The sequence below is a fragment of the Trichoderma evansii genome (genome assembly GCF_050947405.1).
Source record: "Trichoderma evansii strain SZMC 28006 chromosome Unknown GGI43scaffold_1, whole genome shotgun sequence".
NCBI classification, from domain to species: Eukaryota; Fungi; Ascomycota; class Sordariomycetes; order Hypocreales; family Hypocreaceae; genus Trichoderma; species Trichoderma evansii.
This window is the reverse complement of record NW_028145205.1, coordinates 3,424,745-3,439,802: the sequence shown is the minus strand read 5'-3', so window position 1 is coordinate 3,439,802 and position 15,058 is coordinate 3,424,745. Positions and strand designations below refer to the sequence as shown.

The window sequence follows — 15,058 nt, the reverse complement described above, 5'->3', positions numbered from 1 at the left end:
GCCTTAACCCAAGTGCTCGACCCCAGAGGCCGATTGTGGTAATAACTAGGTATCTCACCTATAGCTGCCGGTTTGGCCGCCGGCCTGGTCCATCAGAACCTTGAAAAGCTTCTATAAATAAATCTTTCTCGGCAAAGCCTGGTGCCTGTAGACACTCCCCCGGGAAAAGCAGAGCCAGGACTGCTCTGCATATACATGTATGCCCTGTTGCTTTCGTACCCCCCATACCGGTCGTACGATCTCCCCCATTCCTCTGCCGAAATACTATCAGTTTAGTATGAAGCGCATACGGATATGCCCTAGACACTATATAACGTCGGCTTCCGATTCGAGATTCCCCGAGTATTGGGGCTCTTGCTGCAGAGAGCCGGAAACTGTCAAAATTTCGGAGCTCCATGATCTGATCGGAGCGCGCCATCTGAATTGCTCTCTAATATACAGATGTAAGACCTGGCATCTCGCCCACGATTCTGACGGAGAAGTCAGAATCGAGCGGTCTCCATATTTTTTTCCTTAGACCAGCCAAACCTAGCCTGGGTTATAATATACAAACACCCTTGATGGGTAGTCCTATGACTATCTACTTGCAGTATTTCCATACTAGCATTAGTCTTACTCATCTGATAGACGAAGCTAGAAAGGGGGCCCGATTGGCTTATCATTCTTCGCCCTGTTTTTTTGATGAGCAAATTTTCCCGACAAAGATGCCATGTCCACGGGCCGTGTATATTTTTCCTTTAATTTGCGGAGCCCGTTGGCCCTGCAGACCGAAATACTCCGTCGTCTATTCCCAGGAGTCTGTCACCAGTACTACATACTGTACACTCAAAGAGTCGTAAATAAAACTGGAGCCCGTTGCTTACAAAGAGCTTGCATAGCAGACATGGCTTTGAAGAGGTTAGGCATCCTCCAAACGATGTGCATGGGGGGGTTAACAAGACGCTCTATAGCAACTTTTATATATCAAAAATCAGGTTTGAGGGCAAATAGACTATTAATAGATAATGTATAATAATAATGATCAAGTCACAATATTATATAGTTTGGCATGTAAATATCAATTTAACTGGGCAATATCTGTGGTAAGCTGTATCATACGGCAACAACATAGAACGGCCAATTTCGCCTATAATCAAGTCTATCCTCAAGGCTATTAAAATAGGAAGACACTGCATATTGCTTATTAAAACAAGGTCTCTTGAGTTCAAGGATAAATACCCCTACCCTTCTTTCTAAACACGTTACTGCAGTCTACTTGTTGCCTGGTAGGCGCGGATGGTAAGTCAGACTCCTTCTGAATGTCCTGTAACGTCTCAACAACTCATTTCTCATTATGTTTTCGCTTGACAGTCCATCGAAACTATTACCTCTGGCCTGTCTAGCCTGAGTTCTTTATCCGGTGAATTACACACATGTTCTAGACCTGTTCAATATCAGGAGATTCAGGAGATTTTTGCTCAAATCTTTTTTCTTGTATGAGGCCTCCACACCATCGAGATGCTTTATCCGGATCCAAATAATTGCATACTATATCCAAGCGATATACATTATTTCTACCGAAGACTCCGTGCTAAATTGTATGTAAACTAAGGGGTTCTAGCCCAATCTTGCATATTCCCGAAATCCGGAGAAAAGCCACGACGAGAGGCATGAAAAAACAAAAAGCCAAGACAAAAAGGAGACTATTGTTCTCCCACCCCTTTCTCTCCAGCTCACTACTGCTAGCATCATGACTGCTTACTTTCTGTCGAGATCTACCCCCACAATTCGTAAGACTCCAAGATCGCTATACGCCAAACAGTAGCGGGTCGGTGCCCAAGCCACCACCGGGCATGAGCCGGCCGTCTTGAAAGTGTGGACGTGTTCCCCCGTTTCGACGTGCGTCACTTCCAGTCCATTACCTATTATGAGTGATGGGATCAGCAGATTGTCCAGAACCTTACCAGCCAATCCAACGGCATTGAATCGGGCCGCCAATGCCTATCTGAGGCAAAGAATGCCGCCGCTGCAACTGTACTATCCTCTAACTGACTTACCTTCATCACTGCCGCCAACAACGTAACTTCCATCAAACGTGAAACCTACGTAACCATACAAGCATTAGTCTCATCGGGGAGTTTCGCCAAGCATTGCCACAATTCTGTCTCTATTAGCCAGATGTTCCATGAACTCACTTATGCTCCTTACGGGGCCTGTCATCCTTGTAATAGTCCTTTGACACAGCCAGTCCGTAGTGTCCCATAACGAAATAATGGAGTTTGATCCTCCTGTGGCAAGGTACCTGCCCATCGGCTGCAACTCGGCGGTCAGGCATGATGCGGTATGACCCTTGAGCGTAAACTCCGTGGCGTTGTCGCCATCTCCCAGGTGCAGCACCGGTTCGAACTCAGGGTATGAGAGGATTCGAATCTGTCCTTCCGATGTTGTAACGAATATCTTCTTGCCGCTCCAGCAGAAGGCGATTTGATTTGTCTGTACTGTCTGCTGATGCGATGCCAAGGGAGTTTTTTGCGTCGGCGATAAGACAAAGATATTATCCGACTTTGTATGAACCAGTGAGCCATTACTGAACGAGCATGATCTACGTAAATGGAAATAGGAGCGAGACATACCCTGTTTCCTACAAGTAATGTCTGTCCGTCTGGGGCCCAGACGAGCGTCATGGCATCGCCAAGATCAGTGACTTCATTGAAGCAAGCCTTGGTCCGGACATCCCAAAACCGTACCACGCCGTCGCTGCTTAAACTGCATAACTCCGCGTCCTTTGTGGGATTGAAGGCAACCTTTTCGATCCCTGCTGCGTGGCCCTTGAGTTCGGTTGAAAACTTGACATTGGGCTTCTCTGGATTCCCTTCAACGCGCGTCAGTTCAGTCTCTCTCGTCTGTTCACTACAACCGTGCCAACTCACAGACTCGTAAAGTTCTATCTGCCGAGCCAGTAGCAACTAGAGTCCCAGGAGGATTCCATGCAATCGATCTCAAACTGGATGCCATATTAGATCTTGTAGCTCCCAGTAGCAAGACGTCACCTACTTCAAAGGCCCAGCCGACCGTGATGAATTTGGATCTGTGTATGGCTGACTCCTCAAGCTATTAAAATACTCTGGAAATCTGTCTTTGGATAGGTTCACCCGCGGTCTCAAAATTGGCGCCATGGCTGCGTGATTCAGCTCAGCCTTGCTTTGACTCTCTCGCCAAAGTAGGTAAGGAGGCTGGGGAAGAGAAGGCGCGCGTGAGCTTCAGATTGACTCAGTGAGAATATGGCAATATGAAGCCTATCAGAAAGACTATTTACACGTGTAGAGGTTAATTGAATGAAAGCTACAACTTCGGCGGTGTTATGACGGTTGTGGTTTGAATTTCTTTTGAAGATGCGGTTGATGAAGTAACTGTGAAATATGTAACGGCGTAGTTGAAGCTAGGCTTGGTAGCGGCGAAAGCAGCCACAAGCGACACGGTATAAAGTGTGTGGCTGATGCTCACATTAACTGTGGCGCAGTAAAATGAAGCATGAAAAGAGCCAATAGCTTGATATCATATCCTCACAAGGATCTCCAATGAGTAGATTGATTAACAAATATGAAGCTTATTTTCTATCGTATTCCTAAGTCGTAGCTGTCATTTCCGTTGCCAACTCTCAGCACTTCTTGCCATGACAGAAAGTTACCAGCTATCCAATTACCATTACTAGCGTTGTGGAAGAGAAAACAAACAAGGGACACGGCTGCGATACAGTAACAAAGCGTGAACAGGCACATAACTTGAAATGCAGAATAAAGGAACGAAAAACAACGCCGAAAGTAAAAGTTTCTAGGTCTCATACAATTCAATTCTCATTCCTGTTTAAAAGCCCCTTCCATAAACCAATCATGATATTTGTACACTTTTTCTATCACGCCCTGTTCGACTGGCAAAAGTCGAAATAAACCAGGGGAGAATTTTCTGATCCTCTCTAATGGTCACAGCTCGCGAGAGCTCGTTCCAATTAGATCGAAGCGCAGCTTCAACCGAGAGCTTCGGTTGCCGCAACCTGTATGTTCCCCAAATGTTGGGTCACTCTTTACCGGGGCCACCACAACGAACCGACTCCAAGACTGGAAAACCAATGCCGTACCATTTCCGTCGCCCATGACTCCCAGGCGCCTGTTTCAAAAAAAAAAAAAAATGAAGAAAGAAGAAAAATAAAGCGCGAAGCAGGATTCCATGCTGAAATATTGAAAAACCAGACAATTGCAGACATAACCTGCTAGATATCAAACAATGAGAATGGCGATGCAGTGTAGCCGAGACGATACGTCCTCTGGACCTAATGCTTCCAAGTCGCAGCTAACAATGCAGAAACTAGCACTTCTTGGTGTAGCACACAAGTAGAGCGACAAATTATAGTGTGATCATGTTCACTATTGCTGAACAATTAGGTCATGGCGTAGTCCAACGTGATAGTCGTTATCCCAATTCTGGAAGAAATTCGCAATAATTCAAAACGTGAAGTGAATAAAAGACATGCGAGTGACAGCCAACATCGTCATGATCATGAAATTTGGTCCAAAGACAGGTGAAGATCTTCAATACCAAATAGTGGTGCGTTCTTCTTGGCCCACTGGCGGGATAGAATAGAAGCTGCGGCGAGCGTCGTTAGCAATGAGATATAGACGTGAATGGAGCAGCTAATAATAAATACCTTTGAGGAATTTTTTGCTAGCATACTTCTTGAAGAATGCTTCGTGGATGGGGGGTCGTGCTAGGTAGTCAACCATGAGATTGACTACAGGCTCAACCTCCTCTTCGGTGTAGCCTGCATAATAGGCAATAGTTGAATCCTATTATCATAGAGATTAGTAACGGGGAGCATAACATAGATTCAAAGTCATTGTATATCTTACCCACTCGCCACGATCAAGCATAAGCCGCGCAAGGTACATGGAAGCAGCGGCGACATGACTGGGGCGGAATGACATGAAGCGGTGGTCCAGCAAGCTGATCTCCGTAAGATATTTACCAATGGTACGCGACTGGATGTCATAGTTGTCTGCCTTTGAGACTCGGCGGAGGAAGTTCATGGGGTTGGGATAGCTGAGATCGTAATTCAATGTGCCAAGGATAAAACGCTCTGCACTCAGAATTTCAGCCTCGCTGAAGCCGTCATCGGCAATCTTCTTGAAATTCTCCACGTGAGGAGACAGGACCTCTTCGTACTTGGAGGCGATGAACATGGCCGTGATGCCAACAAGTTGGAGACGGTCGAGCTGGACAACCTTTTCGGAGAGGAATCGATCGATTATGTTGACGGCCAGGAATAAGGTTTCGGGGAGTAAATGAAATCGAGTGTGGACCTCAATCAGCCAATCGACGAGAATTCCTCGTGTCTTCCATTCGAGGTCGTCCTGGTGAGACATATAATCGGCATTAGGAACCGATCGGACCTCAAGTTCTCTCAAATAGTCGAAGATTTCGTTGGCATATTCGGCAACCATCAATGGATCGTCCAAATCCTCCTCGTCAAGGCTCTTAATGTTTTCAAGAAGTTCGGCCTTTGCTGCGGCTTTGGCTTCAGCTTTGGCAGCAGCCTGTGCAGCAGCCTTGATGGCAGCAGCGTCGAGAGCCGGAGCCTTGGCCTTGGGCTCGGCGACTTCGGGGCGAGAGCGCTTCTCAACATCCACATGTGGTCTCTTGCGAGCAGGTTCTGCCTCTTGACGTACAACTTCCTTGGGTGCAGCTGGGGCAACCTTTCTCTTGGGTCCAATGGCACCAGGTCCTGATTTCTTTATTTCTGGCTTCTTGACCTCCTTGTTGGCCAAAGCCGTTCGGCTTGTTGTTGCAGGGCGTGTGCTCTTCTGGACGCCTGTGGGCTGAGCAGCCTTGGACACCAGTCCAACCTTTGTTCCTGTAGTCTTCTTTCCCTCAACACCATCCGCCTTGCTAACATTGCTGACATCGCCCAGAGCAGCGCGTTTTCTAATTCCGTTGGCAGTAATGGCACTGACAGTCGTTTTCTTTGTCTGAAGGGTAGCCTTGGCAGGCGCTACTGAGTCGTCCACATGGAGGGCCGCCGCTTTGGCTCTAGTCATACGCGTTGTGGTGCTGTTCTCGTCATTCTCGTTAGAGATGACACGAGTACGAGGCCGTCCCTATATATCGCGTCAGCACGCCTTGACGCACAATCAAAGCTTTGCATCGAATGTATGCCACTTACGGGAGGCATATTCGAAATTATGATATGAGATGAACTGCTGGTGGTTGTATAAACAGCTTCAAAACCCAGCACTGTTTGTTCGGACATGTTAGCTGAATTGGACGCGTTGAGAAAAGAAGGAGTCAAATGCAAGATTGACTCGAAGAAAAAAAAGGAGTTTGAGAATAATCCTCTTGAGACATTCATCTTAAGACAAGGAGCTCGGAATGTTACTGACCTCTCGAAGGCAAGGCTAATCACGGAACCGACACGTCTAGCGTGGCAGGAATGCTACAGCGGGAGATAGAGTCAATGACTGCGTAAATTTACTTAAAATGCTCAGGCTGGGTGCCAAGTAGAGCCGCTATGGCCAAGTGTAAAGGAAAGGCGGCAGAAAGGGTATCAACGGTACGATTGGGGATGCAAAATGTGTATGTCAAAAGAGGATGGTGGTGAGGGCGATGAGCTGTGTTTTGAGGAGAAACCCGCCAGGGAGCGCGGAGTGGGCCGTCGCGGCTGGGTACGTACCTCGACGAGTTGGCGTGGTTCGCGAATAAATGGGTTGCCGGCACGAAAAAATAATGGCAGGCTAAGAACAAAAGAGCCTATGATATAATGCCGTCTGTGTGAGCCTGAGCTGCTAACCAGGGCTGGCCTTTCTTGAATAGATGAGTGGGCACAAAGAAAAATAAGGTAGCGAAGTTGTGCGAGCTGTTGCGTGCGCCTCGGGGCCAGCGGTGAAGAGGCTGGATGGGCCTGGTCTGAGATATACCGTACAGTAATGGTGCTGGTCGACAGCCCTGCAATCTTGCGACGAGGGCCGGATGGCGGCTCAAAGAGTGGACTGGATGGATATGGCGAGAGGATTGATCGATACTGAGCTGTGTAGAGAGTGAAGAGAAAGAAAACAAAGGCTAAGAGAGAGCTTCCAGAAAGGCTACCAAGCTTGGGTGCTGATGCTGTATTGTACTGCAGGCAGAAGTGGGCGGGCGACGAGTGGATGCGAGACGTGAGCGAAACCGACGACTCACAACGCGACGTTTGGCGGTTGCTCGCGGAGCCGGGGGTGGCGGCCTAAAAAAATCCAATGTCAACAGTAGCAACCGCGGGGCAACGGGCCGCTGATTGGCCCAACGCGACACTGGCAGGACGAGATCGCGCGGGAGCACAAGCCATTGGCCAGTGGCTGTGGCTGAAAAAAAGTTAAAGGGCTTTGGTTTGGTGGCTGGTCGCGCGCCAGCATACTTACTAGAGCTGTGCAGCTACCAGCACTTAGCGAGGGGCACAAGAGCACCTACCGAGAACAAAGAGGGCACTAGTGCGGGAGAATCCAGCTTAGCTAAGCACTTCTCGCTCTGCTCGGCATAACGTTTTTCATAGCTCCGTTGAAATTTCAACGAGGGACCAGCCAGAGAGGCACGACAGTCGTCCGATTTGCGACGACCAGGCCCATCTGCTCGACAACGACCGGCACGGCGCTTGGAGATTTCTGAGCCGTTGGGGACCGTCATCTCCAGCTTCCGGGGTGCTACAATTTCGATTTTACGAGGCTGCTCTGGGCCAATTGCTGGGTTGTGAGCCCGTTGTGCGCAAAGAGCCCTTCTCTCGCTCCCCGCCAAATGCGAATCGAGCAAGATAGGAAATTATTCCCCTCAATATCTAGAATTCCTTCTCTGCAAGTTTAGACGGAGAATCGAAAATGCTCAAACCAAGACTATCCATTGCTCCGGCTCTTAGCAGCCGCCAGCTCCTTTCGGCGTTCACCAATCTGTCACTGAGGGGTTATGCTACAAAGGCCAAGGCTGGATCTACTGCTGGCGGGCGTACCACTGAGACGCCGGCCAGCAGCGAAAGACAGTCGACTGGATCTGTTAATCTGCGCACTTATAAGCCCAGGACGCCGGGTGTACGACATCTGCGACGACCAATAAACGATCACCTCTGGAAGGGACGGCCGTTTCTCCCTCTGACAATTCCGAAAAAGGGCCAGGGCAAGGGAGGACGAAACGTATATGGTAGAATTACCGTAAGACACCGAGGAGGAGGTGCTAAGAGAAGAATACGGACTGTCGACTTCATACGATGGCGCCCTGGGCCACACTTGGTTGAGCGAATCGAGTACGACCCCGGACGCAGTGCTCACATTGCCCTGGTCACGGAGCAAGCTACGGGACGCAAGTCGTACATTATTGCTGCAGATGGTCTGAGAGCCGGTGACATTGTCCACAGTTATCGTGCTGGTATCCCTCAAGATCTGCTCGACAGCATGGGTGGTGTTATTGATCCAGGTATCCTTGCAGCCAAAACTGCTTTCCGAGGAAATTGCTTGCCGATGCACATGATTCCCGTTGGTACAACGGTGTTCTGTGTCGGATCAGCGGCAAAAAGAGGCGCTGTGTTCTGCAGGAGTGCGGGCACATCTGCCACAGTAGTGAACAAGAATGAAGAGACAAAAGATGACGGTACCAAGATCATGACGGGCAAGTATGTCGAGGTTCGGCTCCAGAGCGGCGAAGTCCGTCGCGTAAGCAAAGATGCATGCGCCACCATTGGAGTTTCAAGCAATATTCACCACCATTACCGCCAGTTGGGTAAGGCTGGTCGAAGCCGATGGTTGAACATTCGACCTACTGTTCGTGGTGTGGCGATGAACAAAGGTAATTGGTCCCTCTATTCCCATCTACCAAAATGTCATAGGAGATTAACCCTCGTCGATAGTTGATCACCCTCACGGTGGTGGTCGAGGAAAATCAAAGGGTAATCGTCACCCCGTGACCCCTTGGGGCCGACCGGTAAGTTTGAAAATCTATTCTACCATATAATGCACAAGAAGCTAATAATATCCTCCTATTTAGACCAAGAGTGGTTACAAGACTCGCCGCACGCACAATGTCAACAAGTGGGTTGTGACTCCTCGGCCTCGCAACCACGGCAAGCGGAGAGACAAGAGGTCGTCAAAGGAGTAATTGTAGACAAGCCAATGGGAACAGGGGAGATTATAGAGGTGAAGGAAAAAAGACACGATGCTATGTATACGCGCCGGCGGCAAGGCTTATACTGTAGCTTGGCGCGACTGTATATTATGTGCTATTATCGATATGCCTTGTTGAGGCCAAAACTTGATGAACTTATACACATCTTTGTAACTTGGGAGCGATGCCCGCAAATATTGCCGTGACTGATTGTGAAGTTTCCGCTTGAATCTTTCGTGTAGCTACTTCTTGTGAGCTTTAAAATCATTAGTTTCTGGTTGGCTGAATACCCAGTAGTCTATTAGACTCGGTGCCGCATGAGTTAGGGATCGTCCCAGCATTTACGCGGACTGAGACATTGGTGGCTTCCATTGGCGAATCACCAATCGAGAAAGACCCTTAGCGGTCTCAGGACCGTGGGTGCTGCTCTTTGGCATTAAGCAGAAAGCTACAAAGATTCTCTGTTGCCTTTCTCCGATTTACCGTATAAAACCGAGCTAATCCACATTCCATACTACTGTATGTGTATGTCCCCCTAGTAAGGAGGAGCAGGCCTCGCGTAATCAACCCATGGCGCCCAGGGAAAGAAGAGAGATGAGGTGGCTGCTAAGGTTTATGATAGTCTTCAGTTAAGCTAGTAAAAAGCAAAAGTACTTTGTAAGAGATTCAACTTGTCAATTAGCTACTATGCTATTATACTAGGTACCTCTTAATATATCAACCAAGGATAAATACTTACATGTATACCTGTGGGGAGGAAGAAATATTGCCTACGACTTTAGGGGCACAGAACCTTGGCCTATCAGAAGGTCGTCTTAATGAAACTAAATGCTGCCACGACCACTGGGTACTACCTTATACTACCTATCCAAGTGTCAGGTACGTATTCTAAAAAGGCTTATGCTTGTCGATTAACGTTGATTTAACCTCCTGCTGCCCTACGGAGATCGTAGGCGGGAACAGTGTCGGCGGCAAAGAGCCAAGAAGCCAAGAAGCCAAGAGCCGGCGTCTGCTACGTCAAAAAGAGAAAGCGACCAGGGGTGTCGCTTGCCAAGCATTTTCTAATGCTCCTTCCTTGGCCCTTCCTTGGCCACTGGGAAAGCTGCGCACACGACCCACTTCCCTTTCCAGATTCAACAACTGGCTAGCAATCATTTGGCGGCGATGCGCGCGCTTTGCACTGCCATCTTCTCTCATCTTACTTGTGCTGTTGCAAGCACAAGACCTCGTAACTCCGAAACAGTACTCCATCTCCCCTACTAGTTGCATGGAGCCCTTTGTCATCAACTCGGTATTACAGGTAGTTTAAGGGCATCGTCTACTATCCATCATTACACTAGTGATGCTATCCTGAGATGCTGACAAGGATGCTGATACTTATCTCGGCAATCCAGAAACATCAACGGTTTTCTCATCACCAGGTACATACGAATCGAAACATCAAGAGCCAAGACACCCATACAGTACCTGGTCCACCATCTCTTCGTCTTTCTCTTTAATCTCTTCGTCTCGGCCCCTCGCCAGCAGGGCGGTTTATACAGGCATCTCGGCCGGCCCTTCACTTCTCACCCCCTTGTGGCATTGTATGAGACAATGCGAAGAAACTTATAACCACAACCACCACTGGTCACGCTTGCGCCCTCCAAAAGGGCTGTGCTATGCTGCCACGCGTCCCCTGGAGAATGGCACTGTGCTGTGGAATCTACCCAACCATCCTCACCTGAACAGAGCAGCCGTCGAGAAAATTCGCCGTTTTAGTGGCACCACAGCCACTGAGCGGAGAGAGATCTGAGCTATCCACAGCACCCGACCCTGGCTGGCTTGAACTTTAACCCTGCCCAACTCCATCTCCAGTTTAAAGCTCTCCCCTTAGACAAACATTCATTTATACCGCCCATTAGCCTCCCCTCCCTCTTATGCTTCCCTAATGCCCATTTCTTTGTTTCTTCTCTGTAGCAGATGCGACCATATCACCAGATAACCCGATCCGGGCCCAACGCCAAAATGGGACCGCCCTCGATCCGACTCATTACGTCGTATATCTTCGACTGGATTGTTCTTATTATCGTTACTGCCGTTGGCTACGTCTTGGGCCGAATTACACCCAACAAGCGACCCTTTTCTTTAGTTGACCCAGACATCTCGTGAGTTTTAGGTCCAAGTTTTGCCAAGAGCTTGATCTAGATTATTTCTGTGCAGACGATTAACGAGGTGATGTCCACTTTAGCTTTCCTTTTACGGTACACGAGACTGTGCCAGACTGGCTGCTCTTTGTCTTGAGCAGTGGACTCCCTGCTGTCATTATCATTATTGTCTCCATCATATTTGTGCCAGGTGCAACTGTGCCTAAAAATACCCCTGCTTCATTGGTTTGGAAGCGTAAACTATGGGAGCTTCACATTGGTCTACTGGGACTTCTCATGTCAGTTGGCTGTGGCTTCTTCTTTATTAGTGGCATCAAGAATCTGTGCGGCAAGCCTCGACCTGATTTACTTGCACGATGTGTACCCGACTTGGAAAACGCATCGAAATACCTGATCGGCGGCTTCAAGGGAGAATTCTCATTGGGCAATAGTATTGGTCAGCTCTTTTCGGCCGATATCTGCACCCAGACCGACAAGGCGAAGCTTGACGATGGCTTCCGAAGCTATCCTAGTGGCCACTCTGCGGCCTCAGCCGGCGGACTCCTCTACCTCTCATTGTTCCTTGCCAGCAAGTTTGCCGTAACTATGCCGTTTGTGGCTACGGCAACATCTGCGTCCAGCCACAACGTGCATGCTGCTTTTCCTTCTCGTGTTGAGCAGTATGACGATGATGCGTCCATGCCCATGGCTGGCAAAAGCGCGAGTCAAAGCATCAAGTATAATTCCAGCATTCAAGCGTTGCGTCGCCAGGCAGCAGCTCCTCCTATCTATCTCCTCGTCATCACCGTGGCACCTTTTTGCCTCGCTATTTTCATTGCTGCTTCTCGCTGGTTTAATTTCCGACACCATGGCTTCGACATTTTGTTTGGCTTTTCCATCGGTACCTTTACAGCTATTTTCAGTTTTAGATATTATCATTTGCCCATTACCATGGGCGCTGGTTGGGCTTGGGGGCCTCGAAGCCCAGATAGGGCTTTCTGGGCCGGTGTCGGTCGTTTGGGCTACGTTGGCGAAAAAGATGTCGAGCGTGGATCGATGATGGCTACCAATTACGGAAGATCTACAGATGTTGAAGCATCGCTTGTAGAGCCTGCGGGGATGAGTTATCGATCTCCTGCCCAGACGGCTGAGCCATATCAGGATGTAGAGTTGAACAACTTGAATGGGGGGACAAGTCAGGGGGTCCAGCATGGCGTTGACTCGAGAGTTTAAATGATACCCGTCTCTCCCATTGAGGAGAAAGCAAATAGATATAGAGGAGAAGTAGAGTGAGGATAGTAGACATCTTCCTATGTTCTTTTTTTTATTTTGAATGATAATTTTACAACTATTAGACAAATCTTTTGTGTGCAGTGTTAATTGATCTTCATTTTACCACTACTCTACGTTACATCTTCAACCTCAAGATACAAAAGAACTAATACCAAGGGCCTAAAAGGAGGATAGCGTAGTTGCGACCAATCGAAATGGAATCAAGTTCATTTTTGTAAAGTTTTTCGTCAGATGAATGCGATAACAAAGAATACATTCGTTAAAATCCCATGCGAGTTACACTAATTAAAGAGAACAAAGATGCATATTAGAGAGTAAAGAGGAGAAAAAAAAAGAAAAATAGGTCATGCATGTAAAACAAGCCCAAATCCAGAGCTTGTTTGGTTCCTGCCTCCGCCGCCGCCAAACGCCTTTCCGTACAACATCAAATAGGGAGAGGGGAGATAGAGAGAGATGGAAGAAGGATGCTTGTGTAGTTTGGGAGTTCAAGGTTGAAGACTGAGCGAGCTCAGCCGTGAGATGAAAGAGCTAGGGGAAAAGGATGCATGCTTGGGTGACAAGAAACATGAGCACCATGAGTCTGTTTGTTTGTTTTTATCTCGTGTTCCCAGCCCTTTCATTGCCATTCATGAAATAAAAGAATCATATTTCCTTGTCCCTTTCCCAGATGTATTTGTTAATGCTTTTTTTTTTCTCTTTCATCCTTTTTTTTTTATAGTTCGTTTTGTCCTTCTCCTAATCACATCGGTCCTTCAATCAGTCTCATGTTTGTGTTGGTATTAGTTCCGTCCACTCCCTCAAATTCGATATCATCCTCTTCCTCTTCCTCCTCGTCATCCATTTGCTCCTCTCTGAAGCCAGACTCGATCTCGAGCTTGCGCAGCCTCCTCCGCATATCGTCTCTCTTGAGGTCCTGCCACCGCACCAGCGCGGCGGCGGCGTGCACCTTGAAGCCGTAGACGCGGGGAATGTACCGCTCGATGCTTTTGGAGGGGATGAGGGCGGGGTAGACCTGGAAGATGATGTTGTGGAAGGAGGTGCCGAAGTAGGCGCCGTCGATGGAGGCATGGCGCGAGGATTTGGGGTTGTAGAGGTCCTCGCAGCGAGCGCAGTAGAGCTTGACGGGCTTGAGGTTGGGGATGTCGGAGAGACCCATGGGGAGCAGGGGGTGAGAGTGGCAGTTAACGCGAGGGCATTTGCCAAATTCCGCCTTCTTGTACTTGTCAAGCTGTAAAAGCAGCGCCTGGTTAGCATCTTATCGACATAAAAAGAGACGGTCGAAAGGGCCCCAAAAAGATCATTTAGGTGAGAAAATGGGGAGAGAAAATGGCGATGGTAGAGAGGGAAACAGTACCATTTTCGTCAGACCGCGTGTAGTCACAATGTATCGCGCGTGCACCAGGCCGTACAGGTGTCGGGCTGAGCTCTCAATCGTCTCGCGCATATCATCGTCGCAATCGAGGTCAAAGACATCCGTCACCAGGTCCAGCGCATACTGGTAGTACTGAACTTCTGTGTTGAGGCCCGTCAGGTTGAAGCGATCCGTTAGGTAGTCTTCGTCGATCTCGCAGAAATATTCATTGCCTCTGGATGAGATGAACTGCGCACATGGCAGCGCGTCAGCTTTGCTTTGGTCTGATATTGTTGTTTTTGTGTCACAATGGCATCACGCTCTCTATCCCTCCATCCCCAGCCGTGGACCAGTAAACGCCGCCGGCACCGACACCGGCAGAGCTATATTGTGCCCATGGCAACAGGCTGGATGGATAAGGAGGAATGGAGAGCAAATAAACAAGTGCAGGCAGTAGAAGCGACTTACCCAGTCTCGCCAGTAGCTGGTGTAGTCACTGTCGGACTCGCTCGCGTACTCATCCATCGTATGTAGCAGGCAAACGCGAGGCGAAGACGCAGCACGAGGTAGAAAAAAAACGAGGCTGCAGCAATGGGCAGCAAGCGCTACGATGGAACTCGAGGGGGTAGAATGGCCGACCAGTCGAGGACAAAGGAGGCGGCAGTCGCGGTATCAGCCGATGACAGCGGCAGTGAGACAAAGATCGGGAGGCTGGAGCTTCGAGAGGGCAACGGTGGCGCCGCGTTCGGTTTTTGCCCAAGCCCAGGTTTGACGTATCTCGACTTTGGTAGCGGTGGTGGTGAGCGTAGACTGCTAACAATGGTGGGGTACGGTGATTGTTTGTTTGGGCGATAACGTGACTGGGGAGGCTAGTGTCGAGTGCAGGGCAGCTGGTAGTTGTGGCTAACAATTAACTACCAGTCGGTGGCTTGAACGTTATTAGCGAAAACATTGCATCAAGACAGATAAATAGGAGGTGGAGCAATGTTTGGTATATTCGGTGAATATCTGACAAAAGAGATCCATTTTAAACCCGATTATTCGTCAGATCTCACTTTGTGCTAATGCATGTAGCTGTCAACCTGCTAGCCCTGTCATATGCCATGCTCCGTACAGCATCTCCTCTAGAGGTTGTGATACAACGCAC

At 48.7% G+C, this 15,058-nt stretch overlaps 5 protein-coding genes across 5 annotated transcripts; 2 read left to right on the top strand and 3 right to left on the bottom strand.

Annotated features, from left to right (window-relative positions):
- Positions 1 to 1,450: 1,450 nt before the first annotated feature.
- GGI43DRAFT_392103 (WD40-repeat-containing domain protein) lies at positions 1,451 to 3,409 on the bottom strand. The gene is made up of 6 exons (XM_083204525.1): positions 3,034 to 3,409; positions 2,910 to 2,983; positions 2,613 to 2,851; positions 2,175 to 2,541; positions 2,037 to 2,081; positions 1,451 to 1,901 (listed from the first exon to the last, which is right to left on the bottom strand). The coding sequence occupies exons 1-6, from the start codon at positions 3,153 to 3,155 to the stop codon at positions 1,738 to 1,740; spliced, it is 1,011 nt and encodes a 336-aa protein (XP_083066733.1). The 5' UTR covers positions 3,156 to 3,409; the 3' UTR covers positions 1,451 to 1,737.
- Positions 3,410 to 4,531: 1,122 nt separating this feature from the next.
- On the bottom strand, positions 4,532 to 6,202 carry GGI43DRAFT_420162 (B-type cyclin CLB2; the record flags this gene model as incomplete). Its single annotated transcript, XM_083207776.1, has 4 exons — positions 4,532 to 4,620; positions 4,682 to 4,820; positions 4,884 to 6,128; positions 6,194 to 6,202. 4 exons carry the CDS (start codon positions 6,200 to 6,202, stop codon positions 4,532 to 4,534), a joined length of 1,482 nt encoding a protein of 493 aa, XP_083066732.1.
- Positions 6,203 to 7,425: 1,223 nt separating this feature from the next.
- Positions 7,426 to 9,361, top strand: GGI43DRAFT_392099 (mitochondrial 54S ribosomal protein uL2m). The gene is made up of 3 exons (XM_083204524.1): positions 7,426 to 8,829; positions 8,891 to 8,964; positions 9,028 to 9,361. Exons 1-3 carry the CDS (start codon positions 7,872 to 7,874, stop codon positions 9,136 to 9,138), a joined length of 1,143 nt encoding a protein of 380 aa, XP_083066731.1. The 5' UTR covers positions 7,426 to 7,871; the 3' UTR covers positions 9,139 to 9,361.
- A 1,659-nt stretch (positions 9,362 to 11,020) lies between these two features.
- On the top strand, positions 11,021 to 12,703 carry GGI43DRAFT_38367 (PAP2 superfamily-domain-containing protein). The gene is made up of 2 exons (XM_083203420.1): positions 11,021 to 11,288; positions 11,372 to 12,703. The coding sequence occupies exons 1-2, from the start codon at positions 11,104 to 11,106 to the stop codon at positions 12,498 to 12,500; spliced, it is 1,314 nt and encodes a 437-aa protein (XP_083066730.1). The 5' UTR covers positions 11,021 to 11,103; the 3' UTR covers positions 12,501 to 12,703.
- Positions 12,629 to 14,847, bottom strand: GGI43DRAFT_392095 (casein kinase 2 regulatory subunit CKB2). The gene is made up of 3 exons (XM_083204523.1): positions 14,380 to 14,847; positions 13,915 to 14,160; positions 12,629 to 13,788 (listed from the first exon to the last, which is right to left on the bottom strand). The coding sequence occupies exons 1-3, from the start codon at positions 14,434 to 14,436 to the stop codon at positions 13,300 to 13,302; spliced, it is 792 nt and encodes a 263-aa protein (XP_083066729.1). The 5' UTR covers positions 14,437 to 14,847; the 3' UTR covers positions 12,629 to 13,299.
- Positions 14,848 to 15,058: the final 211 nt, after the last annotated feature.